The 15,920-nt window shown below is 41.2% G+C and overlaps 1 protein-coding gene across 6 annotated transcripts in view; it reads left to right on the top strand.

Moving 5' to 3' along the window:
• MARK3 (microtubule affinity regulating kinase 3) overlaps nt 1-15,920 on the top strand; it is a 120,964-nt gene that overhangs the window by 86,180 nt on the left and 18,864 nt on the right. For 4 of the 6 annotated variants that reach the window (XM_021679865.2, XM_021679864.2, XM_021679863.2 and 1 more), the window contains exons 6-13: nt 784-854; nt 5,428-5,484; nt 8,017-8,253; nt 8,420-8,539; nt 8,784-8,883; nt 9,194-9,306; nt 9,814-9,967; nt 14,038-14,255. In XM_021679865.2, the coding sequence (XP_021535540.1) occupies nt 784-854; nt 5,428-5,484; nt 8,017-8,253; nt 8,420-8,539; nt 8,784-8,883; nt 9,194-9,306; nt 9,814-9,967; nt 14,038-14,255 (1,070 nt within the window). The remainder of the gene's footprint in view (nt 1-783; nt 855-5,427; nt 5,485-8,016; nt 8,254-8,419; nt 8,540-8,783; nt 8,884-9,193; nt 9,307-9,813; nt 9,968-14,037; nt 14,256-15,920) is intronic. The other 2 variants (XM_021679867.2, XM_021679866.2) reach the window with 1 other exon arrangement.

The following is a 15,920-nucleotide window of genomic DNA, read 5'->3' as shown; positions in this document are numbered from 1 at the left end:
GAGCAAAGCCTGCGGGACTCTTCATGGCCTTACCCCTCCTTCCCATCTCCCATGCCCGTCCACTAATTTCCCTTTTCCTTGTTCACACTTCTTTGGCTACATAGCCTCCTTGCTCTTTGCTATTTGCTCTGCCTAGACTCTTTTTCCCAGATAATGACAGTGTCCTCTCCCTCACAGTAGTCCCCAAAGCACTTGCACATGCAGACACACTTCCTGTTTCTTCCCCTGTGTCTGCTCCACTGTCCTTGTCAGCTGACATACTATTTGCTTTTTTGTTGATTGCCTGTCTCTCCCTACCAGAATGTAAATTCTCCATGAGGAAAAGGACTTCACTTGGTTCACTGCTGTATTTCCCCAGAGCCTAGAACAGTGCCTGGCAGTTAATAGGCACTCAATAAATATTTGTTGAATTAATTAATATATTCAGGAACTGCTTTTTTCGTAATCCTACAGTGAAGATGTTATCCTCTTTTAACACATATCACTTTCCCATTTTAACTTTCAGTTTTTATTAAAGCACATTGAAAACATAACCCTTAAAATAAAAGTTTTATAAACATTGGAAATTTTAATGATTTTTCTCTAGCTTAAAGATTTTAGCAAAGAACTTTTGCCTATAGTTAAACTTAAGGCTAGCTTAGTTCAGAATCTACGTTTCTGTTATCTTCATGGCTGTATTTAAAAATAAAAATTAGAGCATTCCTAAAAGTGAAACATCATCAATTTGTGGGAAAATTAATGCTCAGAAGTAGGACTTCTTACTTTTATTTCTCTCGATTATAGGTGAAGTGTTTGACTATTTGGTCGCACATGGAAGAATGAAGGAAAAAGAAGCAAGAGCTAAATTTAGACAGGTATGAATTAATGTACCTTTATTAATTTAATAAAGTTATCTTGCTTATTAAACCCTGAAGCAAACAGTGTTTGCCTCTCTAAATGGTTATAAGGCCCATTGGAGGGAACAGGGAGAGAGGGGTTAGCGATTCAGTTCAACAAAAATTTATTAAGTATCTTTCATGCCTAAGGCACTGTGCAAGAAGCAACATGGTTCTATTTCTAGCTTTATCAAGATTTTCACCTCATTCTTAACCTTAGACAGTTTAGCCTCAAAAATCTAGAGTCTTTCAAAACACCTATGATTGCATTAATTAAAACCACTTCCCAGTTTTTAGCAAGAAGAGTGTCATAATCTCAGAATTCATTATTAGTTTTGTCTTACATAAGCCAGATGTAGGCTTAAATTTAACTTAAAAACTTAAATACTAATGGTAGTTTGAATTAAAACCTATTAAATGACAAATTTTGAGACTAATCTTTGGCTATTATTTAATTTCTCATATCCTCAACTTTTCTACCTACAAAAATTGGAAGTTATATTTGATGATTAATTTTGAAGTGCTTTCCAGTTCTGATATTTTATTCTGTGATCTACGGAGGGAAGCTCAAATTTCTCTTTATGACAAAACAAAGTTGGTTTGGCCCCTTTCCATAACTATACTCTGCATTTTTATAAATTGACCACTTAAAAGCCAAGAGGTTTTTTTTTTGCCTCACAAACCTTAAATTCCTTCCCACTAAGTTGAATCTGTCTGACTCGCAAACATTTATGTGAATATGGTTTGTTGACTGTGAAGAATAGACGAGTGAGTGCCGCCAGCAACAGCAGGTTTGAGCCTGACCCTCTCCAAGGAAGCAACTAGTGCTTAACCCTGTGACTGCTCCTCTCTTCTTCCGTCTCCACACATCCCCCTGGCAGGGTCTCACTTGTTAGAGGGACTCGGACATTTACTAACCTACATGTTGAGGCAATCGCTCAGGCTTTTATTTTAAATTTCCTGCAGAGGGGCGCCTCGGTGGCTCAGTCGGTTAAGCATTTGCCTTCGGCTCAGGTCATGATCCCGGGGTCCTGGGACAGAGCCCCAAGTCAGGCTCCCCCTCCTCAACAGGAAGTCTGTTTCTCCTTCTTGCTCTGCCTCTCCACCTCACTTGTGCTGGCTCCTTCTCTTTCTCTCTCTCTCAAATAAATAAATAACCTTTACAGAAAAAATAAATAAATTTCCTGCAGAAAATCTCAAGTCTTTATCTGAGGAACCCATTAGTTGGTCAAGGAAAGATAATTTATGTGCTTTTATAACTAATGACTTAATTTACACTCTTACGATTTAATGTAATCCTTTCTTCTTGCCATAGTATTTCCTTAAGATCCCTCATTTAAACCTGGAAGGATCAATCAGGATATTGGTGTTTCCACTTTGCTCTGTTGCTAATTGCCAGGCTTTCCAAAACTTTATAAGCCATTCTTACATTGACTAAATAAGAAGTTTTATTCTTTGTGGCAAAGAGGAAGGTATGCCATACACAAGGTACACTCCACATGAGAATGTTAACTGTCAGAAACAGGCCCTTCTTTCCACATCCATCAGCAGATGGTTTCTCCTTCCCACCTCCTTGGCCATTCTCATCCTAAGGACCGCTTGTGTGGTTTTAAGCGTTTGAATGAGCTCTATTCTTTTCAAAGAGAGAGAATAGAATCCTGGCTCCATCATCTTTCCTCACCTCTTTCTTGGTGGGTTGGTAATGTTGCTGCCTCTGCTCTTTCCTGTCTGACTGGAGGTAAATTAGGTTTGCGTTCATATTTCAATCTGGGAAACATCCAGATTCTTAACTTTTTTAAAGAAATAACTGCTTCTAGCTTAAAGGCATGCAAAAAAAAACCCAGTGATTTATTTTTTTATTTTTTATTTTTTTTAAAGATTTTTTTTATTATTATTTGACAGAGACAGCAAGAAAGGGAACACAAGCAGAGGGAGTGGGAGAAGCAGGCTTCCCACTGAGCAGGGAGCCCGATGCGGGGCTTGATCCCAGGACTCTGGGATCATGACCTGAGCCGAAGGCAGACACCCAACGACTAAGCCACCCAGGCGCCCCAAAAACCCAGTGATTTAAAGTTGAATGTTTTCAGGTTATTGTGGCTTTAAAAGGTTAACTGTGAGTTGTTTGGAGGTAAAAGGAGAACTTCTTTGATCTCTCTGAGAAAGGGTAGGAAATTGTCAAATGTTACTCAGAGGCAGAATTTGAAAATAACCTGTAGGAGAAATCTCAGTATTGGGGGGGGGCGGTGAAAAGAGGGACAGTCGGATCAGGCAAAAGTAAGGTCAGTGGTACCCACATCTTAGGCAGTGTACCTGTTTGTTTTGGGAAAACAAAGTTACTGACTTTCCTAGCTTTCATGCAGAGTAGCACAGCGTAAATGATCATCCAAGGTAACAGGTGTTCTAAACCATATTTTGGCATTGGAATTTTTATATTTTTTGTTGATTATAAGTGGATCTGGGGGCACCTGGGTGGCTCAGTCGTTAAGCATCTGCCCTCGGCTCAGGTCATGATGGATCGAGCCCCACATCGGGCTCCCTGCTTGGCGGGAAGCCTGTCTCCCTCTCCCACTCCCCCTGCTTATGTTCCCTCTCAATGTCTCTCTGTCAAATAAATAAATAAAATCTTTAAAAAAAAAAAAGTGGGTCTGATCTTGTGAATATTCACTTTATAAAGTATGTAGCTGCTTAGTGAAGCCCTGATTTTGGCATCACCCCACCCTAACCCCAGTCCAGCTTCTCCTTGCTCCTTGTTCTGAACCAAAATGCCAACTGATAAAACAGCCTGGGGTGCCCAGCTGGCTTAGTCAGTAGAGCGTGCAACTCTTGATTTCAGGGTCGTGAGTTCAAGCCCCACAATGGGCGTGGAGCCTACTTAAAAACAAAAGAAGCATTCTCTGAGTGTTTATGTCCAGTGTAGGTGGGTGTGTGGGGCTTACAATTAAAAGCTGATGATGATCTGGAGAAACAAAGATTTTATTTATTTATTTGGCAGAGAGAGACAGTGAGAGAGGGAACACAAGCAGGGGGAGTGGGAGAGGGAGAAGCAGGCTTCCTGCCGAGCAGGGAGCCCAATGCAGGGCTCGATCCCAGGACCCTGGGACCATGACCTGAGCCGAAGGCAGAGGCTTAACCAACTGAGCCACCCAGGCGCCCCAACAAGGAGTATTTTCATTAGAACCCCAGTTTTGCATATATGTGGTCATGTGTAGTTACACCAGCATAACGCCAACAAAAAGGTTAGAAGCAGATACACTAAAACAACAAGAGATGGAGATGTTATCAGGCATGTGCTTATATGTACCTTTCTGTATTTCCTAAAATTCCTGTAATAGGCATATAAAACTTCTATTGATTAGAAAAGGAGGCTTCTGGGGGCGCCTGGGTGGCTCAGTTGGTTAAGTATCTGCCTTCACTTAAGCTCAGGTCATGATCCCAGGGTTCTGGGATCAAACCCCGTATCGGGCTCCCTGCTCAGTTGGGAGCCTGCTTGTCCCTCTCCCTCTGCTGCTCCCGCATCCCCCCCCAACTTGTGTGCTCTTTCTCTCTCTATATATAAAACCTTTAAAAACAGAGAGAGAGAAAAGAAGAAAGAAAAGGAGGCTTCTTAAAAAATTACAAGTAAGAGGCACCTGGGTGGCTCAGTCGGTTAAGCGTCTGCCTTTGGCTCAGGTCAAGATCCTGGGGTCCGTGGATCGAGCCCTGCATCCGGCTCCCTGCTCAGTGGGAGTCTGCTTCGCCCTCTGCCTGTTGCTCTCCCTGCTTGTGTTCTCTCTCTCTCTCTTTCTCTCTCTCTCTATCAAATAAATAAATTTTTAAAAAAATCTTTAAAAAAAATTACACGTGTGAAATTTCAGCAAAATAGTTGTTTAATCAACAGTACTAATCACAGGAGTGATCCAAAGTTGACTAAATAAAGGCATACCATTTGCTGAGAGAAGAAGGAGACCCTTATGGATCGAGCACAGAGTAGCTTACCTAGTTTGTAGTTCACATATATTATAACATTTACTCTTCCATTTTAAGGAAGAGGAAACCGATCCTCAGAAAGGTGAGTAAGTTTTGCTGTCTTTGAACCCACATCAGCTAAAAAGAAGAGAGTGTTGTAAGGAGCAGTCCTGACTGGGAAGAGAAGTAGTTAACAGAGGAGACCCAACCTGGATGAATTTATGGCCATGGATAGTCTGTAACTGCCAGTTTAGTTTCGAGTTAATTACATGGAAATTATATGGAAAGCTTGCACCAGAGCCATCCGATCCTGGGTCTGGGGGCAGCTAGGGTCTTCCAGATCCTGGTGATTTGTTGGGCCCTGGCACCATATTCACAGATAACCAGAATGTCAGGGGGTAGGCCCAAGAGGAGACTTTCCAGTGAAAACGAGAGAGAGCAGGAAGAACATGCTCACCTATCTCTTCTTGCCCTCACCCCTGAATGCACAAGAAAATTATTTTTAGAGATCCACACAGACAGGTGCTCACTGAGTATTTTGCATGTGTGAACATTAATGAGATTTTCATCTTAATGATGGTGATTAACCTGTGTCTCTCCTGTGCAGATCGTATCTGCAGTCCAGTACTGCCACCAAAAACGGATTGTTCACAGAGACCTCAAGGTGAGTTGCAGGGCCCTTAGTCTGTGAGTGTATGCTCTGCCTGTATGTGCTCAGTTCTACTGGTGGTCACAGATTAGATTGCCTTATTAAATAAGAAAAGGTAAATCCTATAATAATTGATTCTTTTAGTCAGGTTTTGGTATTAATGAAATATGAAATTTATTAAAAGTATCTTACATTTCAGTTAAGGTAGCTCATAATTGGTCTCTGTGGAAATATTATCACACTACCAAAGAGGTGGGGGCCTCCAAAAAGCTATGCTGTCACCTAGATGGTGCCCTCAGTGCCACCTGGCCACCTCTTCTGTGTCTCTGGTCAGTGTGGTGCTGCCCGGAGACCTACTTACTGCCCACTGCTTCACTTCTGGCCCATTCTTGGCATGGGATAAGGTTTTCTGTTTCCCGGAGAACGTAGAAATGCCAGGCAGAAACGTCCAGTTCCCCAGCAAGCCTGCAAAGTAAGCTGCGCCCGTGCCCACCCTTCACCTCTCAGAATACTCCTCTTGTTGCAGGCAGTAGGGCGGCTCTGCTCACCCTGCCTCTGGGTTCTGGGCCCTCTCTACCTCCCGGCTTCTCACCAGCAGCATTTACAAAAACATGCTGAACTCTGCACTGTCTTTTACCAAAAAAAACCTCTCCACCCCAAGTCCCCTTCCAGATACACTAGTTTTCTCTCTCTACTTTCACAGCCGCATCTCCCTAAACATCGTCTAGATTTGTTGGTCCTCGCTTCCTCCCCTTCCGCATGTCATTATCATCGACTGCTTGCTCCTCTCCACACCCACCCATGCTGCTTACACATCCACTGTAGTCGCTGCAGTGGCCACCTGTATGGTGATGACCCCAGATCCATGCCTGCGGCCAGAGCTGACAGATGGGCGACAGCTAAGCCCTACTTCTGTCCCTTGAGTTCAGCAGGTTCATAGCCTACCTTCTTCCTTCCTGAACGGGAATGTTCATTTCTCATTCTGATGCCTCATGTCCCTCGGTGCCTCAGTCTCCTTTGCTCTACCATCCACTAAGTCCCCAGGTCCTTTTGCTACTGTTTCCTAAACCTTTTTTGAGCATGCTGTTTCCTGTCTCTGGGACCACTGTCTTCACCCAGACTGCCAGCATCTCGTACACCAGTTTTTTGTTGGTCTTCCTTGCTTCCAATCTTGCCTCTCCCTCCCTTGTCTATTTTACACCCTGCAACCAGAATGGTCTTTTAAAAATACAAATAAGGGCGTCTGGGTGGCTCATTTGGTTAAGCGACTGCCTTCGGCTCAGGTCATGATCCTGGAGTCCCAGGATCGAGTCCCGCATCGGGCTCCCTGCTCAGCAGGGAGTCTGCTTCTCCCTCTCCCGCTCCCCCCTCTTGTGCTCTCTCTCTCACTCTCTCTCTCAAATAAATAAATAAAATCTTTTAAAAAAATAAAAATACAAATAAGATTGTCGTTTTCCTGCTTGAGTGATTCTTTAATGGCTTCCCATTGCCCTTAGGTGTAAAACTTGAACTTCCTACTAGTCACTCAACTGGCCCTTTGTGATTCGGCCATGGCCATGTCCCCTGCACCTCTTTTCCACACACTTTCAGTTTCTTGAGTGTAAAGCATGTTCTCTCTTTCCTTCTGGGTTTTCAGACTGTTTATATTCTGCCTCCCACCTCACACCCACTACTATTACCTAAGCCTCCAGGCAGCGGCTCTGATTTCACCCCCCTCTAGGAAGCCTTCCTGCACCTGTTAGTGCTGGGCCCACAGCTCCCCACACATCCTCAGTTACAGCACTGAGGTCAGAGTGCAGCTGCTTGGTCTTCTGCCTTTCCCCCTCTAACCTGTGAGCTCCTTGAGGGCCAGACCCGGTCTATCTTGTTCATCATATGTTCAGACACAAATATAATGCTGGGTGTGTCATTGGCATGTGGTAGATGTTTACTGAAATAAATGAAGATGACTGTGATCTGTATCTTGAATGAGGTCCAGGGCTCTCCCCTCCCCAGTAATAGCCATTGCACAGCTCTTCAGCCGTTTTTATAAAACGTGGCTGGCCGCTTAAAGCAAGTGTTCATTTTTTTAAAAGCCACTTATTATTAATTGAGAAAGCTATTTAAATAATTTTTTTTTTTAATCATGGGGCATTTGTTGTTTAAAATATTGCCAGAGTTAATCTATACCTTGTATCTGTTACTGGTTATTAATGTTAAAAAATTAAAAATCTTGGGGCGCCTGGCTGGCTCAGTCATAAGAACATCTGATTCTTGATCCCAGGAGTTCCAGCTCCACATTGGGTATAGTGATTACTTAAAAATAAAACTAAAATAATAAATATAATAAAATATAAATAATAAACATAATAAAAAATAAAATTAGAAATTCTAATTTATCTTCTGTTTTTATGTTTTTCCTCTAGAAAGAATGTTTCCTTATTTTTTTTCATTAGGTTATGTTAAGTTTATATCATTACAAAAAGCTTTTATGAAATGCCTAATTCTATCACAGTTCTAATTCTATTTTGGTTAAATTTCATTTTTGTCTTGATGTTTTCCCTCTAGGCCGAAAATCTATTGTTAGATGCTGATATGAACATTAAAATAGCTGACTTTGGTTTTAGCAATGAATTTACTGTTGGCAGTAAACTGGATACGTTTTGTGGCAGTCCTCCATATGCAGCCCCAGAGCTCTTCCAGGGCAAGAAATACGACGGGCCGGAAGTGGACGTGTGGAGCCTTGGCGTAATTCTCTACACTCTAGTCAGCGGGTCACTCCCCTTTGATGGACAGAACCTAAAGGTATAAGAACCAGTTGCTATCCACCCTCTTCAGAATGCTAAACATTTTATTAAATGATGAGGGTTAATATTTTAATGATCTGTCAGTATGATGGGGTCTCAGTGGGTTCTTTTTTAACCTAAAATTTGACTCAACTAGTTTTCTTTCCTCCCTGCCCCCCCCAAAGGAACTGAGAGAAAGAGTATTAAGAGGGAAATACAGAATCCCTTTCTACATGTCCACAGACTGTGAAAACCTTCTCAAACGTTTCCTGGTGCTAAATCCAATAAAACGAGGCACTCTAGAGGTAATCGCATAAGTGCAAAATAAGTAATGACTTTGGAGAGTCTTTACAGTATTTTTAGAACTTTGCTTGGTTTGTATGACATGAATACTCTCCTGGGGCTTTTTAAGCAGGAATTGAGACATTGACTTTTTTAAAAGTTATCCTCTGAGATATAATCCTTGAAATGTTGAAAATAAATTTTTCTAAATATTGTGGTTATCAGCATGTTTTATTTTATGCTGCTAATGAATAGTTCACCTTTCAGCAAATCATGAAGGACAGATGGATCAATGCAGGGCATGAAGAAGATGAACTTAAACCATTTGTTGAACCAGAACTAGACATCTCAGACCAGAAAAGAATAGGTAATTACTCTGTGCCTGCGTCCTTGTGTGTGTGCAAGTAACATATTTCTGTTTTGACTCCTATGGATATGCCTAAAATGGGAATAATAGGAAGTTAAACATAAGTTACATGAGTCAGCTTATCTGTTTTGTCGTATTTAGGAACTTACCTGTAGTTTCCTAGAATGGGAACTTAGAAATAAGCCAACTGCCCATTTATGTTAGAAAATCTATGATGTTTTCGGTCAAATAATGGAAATTATTTTATCCTGTAACACAGTGATTTTGTATCCAGACAAAACACATAAACTATATTATGTCCTTCTTTTAGATATTATGGTGGGAATGGGATATTCACAAGAAGAAATTCAAGAATCTCTTAGTAAAATGAAATATGATGAGATCACAGCTACATATTTGCTATTGGGGAGAAAATCTTCAGAGGTAAGAGTAATCAGAAAGAGCGAATATGACTTTTAGGTAAATGATGAGTTTAGTAAGCTCTTTTCTTAATATATATAACATTTGATGTATCATTTTTAAACTTACCTGCAAATGACAGATCTAACTGCTATGACCATTATTAATTTTAATTTTGAAGTAGTAACCTTAACAGTGGGTATTGTCACAAACTTGAATGTCATAAGTTAACCTATAGTCATTAATAGTTTAGAAATTATGTAAAGTATGAGATGAAGTGAACAGAGAGCATTTTAAATTATATGAAAAAGCCTAGAAAGAAAATCATAAATACCTATCCTTTCATGAGCTTTTTTATCAGTCAGAAAAATATTTTTGCCCAAATTGAAGGTTGTCACTTTTGTACATTGTGATTCTTCGTCTGTAAATGAACTGTTTGTGAGAGGTTTGTGTGTTAGGAGAAGTTCAGTTTCCTAACATATCGTTTGGGTCCGTGTTGTGGTTTGCTCTGTTCTTCTCATTTCCTCTTAGCTGGATGCTAGTGACTCCAGTTCTAGCAGCAATCTTTCACTTGCTAAGGTTAGGCCAAGCAGTGACCTCAACAACGGTACTGGCCAGTCTCCTCACCACAAGGTGCAGAGAAGTGTTTCTTCCAGCCAGAAGCAGAGGCGGTACAGTGACCATGGTAAGTTTGAGACCGTTGCAGTGTGTTCTCCTGCAGTCTCCCCTTACACAAGAGACCTCGTAACATTGGGAAGCATCCTTGGCCTAAGGCCTACTGGGATGGGAAATTGACTTGATTTATTTTCAGGGCATTTCCTTCCTACCAGTCCTCGTGATGGCGTGATCATCTCAAGGCTCTGATCTCTTTGGTACACTCACTCCTCTGGGACTCCTGCTTCAATCTCTGGTTCTCTCTTCACTCTCTTCCCCATCTCTGCATTGGATTTACTTTCCTGAGCATTGCCCAGCACTTTTGCAGTGCTGAAAATGTTCTAGATCTGTGCTGTCCCATAGAGTAGTCACTGGCCACATGTGGCTGTTGAGCACTTGAACTGGGGAGATGGTTTTCAGTTTTGATTAAGCTAAATTTATGTAGCTACATGCGGACAGCTGTGGAGAATGTATAGTACCCCAGTTTGCCTCAGTTGGTTTAAATTTTTGACTTGGGTCATTCTCAGCCGCACACTCTAGCTGTTGATGTGTCTTAACACCCTCACTCTTAAAATATTCACTATAGATGTGAATCTTTTATGAGCCTTTGGACCCTAAAAGATATGGTTACCAAACTTAACAATTATTCTGCCTTCCAGGCAGCCCCATGTGTGAGGATCCAGAGACTCTAGCCCGTGCGCGCACGCATGTGTGTGTATGTGTGTGCGCAAGCATGCGCACACGCTTATTTCACCTGTAACCTGTGAATGTGCACATGGCATTTGTAAACCTAGTGTTGATCTGGGTCTCTTGTCTCTTTGGTCACGTTCAGGTTAGTTGTTACGGAGGGGTTTTCAGTGCCTCTGGACAACAGGGCATTTAGCAAAATGCCTACAGATTGCTCTAAACCATCTAGTTTAAAGGGAATTATTCCTAAATTCTTGGTTGGAGGGGGAACTGGTTTTTGTTTTGGGTGTTTTGTTTTGTTTTGTTTTTTAGTTTTCTCTTATCTCTAGTGACTATCTTAATAAGTTAATTCTTCCCTAAGCACATATATTCCATTTGGATTGGTAATGCCTTTTTTCCCCAGCTCAGAAAATTTTAGAGCAGAAAAGAGCTTTAGCCATGGTGTCATACACTCACCTAACCCCCATTTTATCAATAAGGATAAAGGCCAAGAGAGCTCACTAAGTCTCCCGAGGTTACATAGAAGTGGGAACACCTGTGACAGAACCCCCAGACTTCTGGCCCCGGGTCCTGTGGCTCTGTCCACTAACCCACTGACCGATTACCTCATGGAGTAGTATTTTTATAATAATAATGATCCTTCCTTCTTGGAGCCTCTAATATTAAAAAGTGCATAAAAGAGGGGCACCTGGCTGGCTCAGTCAGTAGAGCATGCAACTCTTAATCTCAGGGTTGTGAATTCAAGCCCCAAGTTGGGAGTGGAGCCTACTTAAAAACAAAAAACAAAAAAAATTTCATAAAAGAATATTTCCAGAAATCCATGTATATAGAAAGTCACTGACCCGATTCTGTGTTGTTTTTTTATTCTTTTATGGGGATGAAGATAGTGGTCAGCAAAGGAAAGATTTTGGTTATGCCTCTGGCTGTGTTCTTTTAAGTGCTAAAAATGGGATAGATTGTATATACAGTATCTAGTAAAGCATACCCCCTTTATACCAAGTAAAGGCAGACAAGCCTGCAGCTAACCCAGCTTTTAGCTTGTCTCTCATCTCTCCCCTTGTTTCCTACTTCTAGATGCCAACAGTTTACATATGCCTGCTTCTGTAGAATTACAACTTGTTTTTTCTGTGGTTCTTAATTTGGGTCACCTGTGTGAACCCCCTGTATGTGTGTACATATTTTTCTAGGAAAGGTGATCTTCATTAGATTTTCAAAGCGTTCTTTGTCTTGTAAAAAAAAAAAAAAAAAGTAGAGAATCACTGGTTTATTAATAAATGGTATTGGGGCATATGGTAGTTATCAGAAAAAAATAAATTTGCATCCATTTCTCACATCTTATACAAGGGTAGATTCCATTTGGAATAAAGATGTAAATATAAAAATATGGAAATATTAAAACATGAGATAATTTGCCTTTTCTTTATAACTTGGACTAGTGAGGGTCGTTCTGACTGTAACCCCAGTACTAACAGCCATGAAAGAAAAGACGTATTTATCAAGTTTGACTATGTAAAAATCACATTTCCGTGTGAGACAGTCACACCATAGAATGCTACTTGGCAATAAAAAAGAACAAAGTATTGATGGGTGCAACCATTTGTATAGATCTCAAGGGAACTATGCTGAGCGGGGAAAAAAAATCTCAAAAGGTGTCATGAAATTGATTCCGTTCGTGTAACATTCTCTAAAAGAGAGAATTCCAGAGATGGAGACCAGACCAGTGGTTGCCAGTGTTTAGGGAACTAGAGGTTGGGGTGGAGAGGATGGCTGTGCTGGAAAAGGACAGTCTTTTTTTTTTTTTTTTTTTTTTAAGATTTTATTTATTTATTTGACAGAGAAACGCAGCAAGAGAGGGAACACAAGCAGGGGGAGCGGGAGAGGGAGAAGCAGGCTTCCCACGGAGCAGGGAGCCCGATGCGGGGCTCGATCCCAGGACCCTGGGATCATGACCTGAGCCGAAGGCAGACGCTTAACGACTGAGCCACCCAGGCGCCCCAGAAAAGGACAGTCTTGAGACGGAACTGCTCTGGCTTGACTGGTGGCTAGCCTGGGTGGTTCCTGTGCGTGGAGCTCACTGTGGCACTGGTGAGACAGTGCAGTCAGGTTTCAAGGCAGATCAGCAGTAACCCTAAAAATGCAGGACGTCCTTAGCTGTCTCATGCTGTTGAGAAGAAAGATAAGTGTTAAGGGTAATATCACCCATACTTGGTTAATTCTTTGTTTTTGTTTTTGTTTTTTTTAAAGATTTTTTATTTATTTATTTGAGAGAGAGAGAATGAGAGAGAGAGCACATGAGAGGGGGGAGGGTCAGAGGGAGAAGCAGACTCCCTGCCGAGCAGGGAGCCCGATGCGGGACTCGATCCAGGGACTCCGGGATCATGACCTGAGCCGAAGGCAGTCGCTTAACCAACTGAGCCACCCAGGCGCCCTAATTCTTTGTTTTTTATGTTAAAATTCCCAAACTTAGAGCTTAATTGTTTCCCTCCTACAAATAAAAGCAAACCTTTGTATACTTCTAATTCAGTTCCAAATAAATTTACCATTTAGATTTTTCTCCAAGAAGTAGCTTTTTTGTACCCCACCCCAAGCCCTGTTTAATAGATCTGAAATATAAAGTCTCTTCTATAGAATAGATGATGAGCATTTGATGCCATTCCTGAAGATTACCGCTGGATGACATACATAATGAATATACTAGTTATCTTGTTCATTTCCAAAATTCTTTGAACTCCAAATCTCCTGGGCTACCATCAGAGTCTCCAGATGCTTTTTTGTAGGGCATAAGTTAATTGTCCATCCAGGTGTATTCCTCCTGGGGTGGGAATGTGGCTGGGAACATGGCATTCCTCTGCTTGTGTCCCCTTTCCCTGTCTACTCAAATTCCTGTTTATCTAGAAGATTATGAGTGCTTTAAAAAAGATCCAGGATAAAACTTCAAAAGTAATGACCCATAAATCTGTTCTGTTCCGAAAGGTGAAGGCCTCTCTTGTACAAAAAAGGATAAGGTTCACTCAGATGTACCAGGCGAAGCAGTTCATTCTGCATGATGTATGTACATCAAGTTAGTTTGATTATCTGTACAGTAACACTCTCTGAAGATGTTTTCAGTGGACAGCTATCCCTGAAGATGTCTCTGAAGCACAACTATACAAGCTTATGAATTAAAAAAACAAACGAACAAACAAAACCAAAACTTTAAGAAAAGTAGAAAGGGACAAGTAAGTGAAATTTCAAAATTGAACTCATTGCGTAGGGAAGACATTATACATGAACGGGAAACATCCTACAGGATTTTACTGTCTTGTATTTTCTTAGATGATAGCAGTCTTAAGTCATCTTATAAAATATGTTTATTTTCACAGAATAAAATGTAAAACTATGTTCTGGCTTTTAAAAAGTAACTCTTTATTTTAGCTGGACCAGCTATTCCTTCAGTTGTGGCATATCCGAAAAGGAGTCAGACCAGCACTGCAGATAGTGACCTCAAAGAAGATGGAATTCCTTCCCGGAAATCAAGCGGAAGTGCTGTTGGAGGAAAGGGAATTGCTCCAGCCAGTCCCATGCTTGGGAACGCAAGTAATCCCAATAAGGCCGATATTCCTGAACGCAAGAAAAGCTCTGCTGTCCCTAGTGTAAGTATTGTTAAGCTAGAGAGCATTCCTAGCATTGTAGGGTTATGGCGGTCTGGGTGTTTTGTTCCTCTGTTCTCATCCACCTGCAGTACTGTCCCCACCAGGCCACCATGGCCAATCTCAGCCTCTAGAGATCACCTTCAATACCTGTGTTGAAGGTGTTTCTTGCTGAGCCCCATCCCACTAGATGAGTGTTCAGATCTTTCTTGTCAAGGGCTGTTTCTGGTTATTCCACAAGCATCTGCTGAGCTTTAGGTCATTTCAGGTGCTAAGATATAGAAATACCTCATAGCCTAAGAGGAAATAAATAAAACCAAATGATGACAGTGCAGACAGGCGACTGCAGACAGAAGCCTAACAGAGTCTCTGCAGACACTGGGAGGTCTGATTGCCTGAGGGCCTGGGATATGGTTTGCATCTTCATAGGGCTCTCACGATAAAGAACATTTGAATGAGTCCTTACTGTGTGCCAGGGACTCTGCCAAATGCTTTTCCATGTATTAGCTAAATTTTAGGTGAGAAAAATGAAGAAAAGTTAGGTAATTTCCTAAAATTATACTGCTGGTCTGTATCCATCTCTTAATCCCTATCCTTAACAAATCTTCCCCTTAAGTAAGTAGTATTTATTAAACTAAATTCAGTCTATTCAGTTTCAGGAACTTTTCTGTGAATTGAAACATGTTCTATCTGACTAATACAGTAATTATTATTCTTAGCACTCTTGAAGTAATTTTAGAAAGAATTTGCAGAGACTATAGTCTTAGGAATATTCTGTAACCACATTTTTTCCTACAAAGTTAACAGTGACATAACCCTCCCTCTACCTCAAAAAACCCAAAGTGAGAGGACCCATGGAGAAGCTGGGCTGCTCCTTTTGGGAGGCTTTTATTTGTGCTGTTCTGGGCATAGGAGCTCATAGGGAAGCCTGAGGGGGTTTGTCTGCTCTATCCTCTGACCTTGTGTTTTATCAGAGTAAACCCTGTGTGAAAAGGTTTATTTTGCCTTCCTAATGACCTAAAGTTGGGTTGTGACGTCACAGCTCTACAATTTAAGTTCAGCCTCCAGCTTTTGCTGACATTTGTGAGAGGAAGGTAAGATATGTCCTCTGCCTTCATGACTTTCTGTCCCTGTTGCTCTACTCAACTGCACACCTCCTCCCTTTTGAAGATGTACCCCAAGCATTGTCAGTCATCCATATCTGATTATTTATAAAAGATAAAAGTAACGTTATTAAAATTTTCTCCCATTTAGACTGGAATCTCCCTGTACATGGTCTACTTGTGTTATAGTAAAGGTGGCTGCTTCTCTTTGTTTAAAAATTGTTTGTATCTGATGAAATTCCTTAGTTGTTAATTCCTTGCTTGTTAATTTTGAAAGCATTAGCTTTTTAAAAACTGGTGTGAAATTCATGTGACATAAATAACCATTTTGAAGCAGACTATTTGGTGGCATTTGGTACATTCACAGTGTTGTGCAACCACCACCTCTCTCAAGTTCTGAAACTTGATTTCATTACCCCAGAAAAACATCCTATATCCTTTATTTTTTTTTTTTTTAAAGATTTTATTTATTTATTTGAGAGAGAGAATGAGAGACAGAGAGCATGAGAGGGAGGAGGGTCAGAGGGAGAAGCAGACTCCCTGCCGAGCAGGGAGCCCGATGCGG

The sequence above is a fragment of the Neomonachus schauinslandi genome, chromosome 9 (genome assembly GCF_002201575.2).
Source record: "Neomonachus schauinslandi chromosome 9, ASM220157v2, whole genome shotgun sequence".
NCBI lineage: Eukaryota > Metazoa > Chordata > Mammalia > Carnivora > Phocidae > Neomonachus > Neomonachus schauinslandi.
The sequence above is the reverse complement of the archived record's forward strand: the minus strand, read 5'-3'. Positions and strand labels throughout refer to the sequence as shown.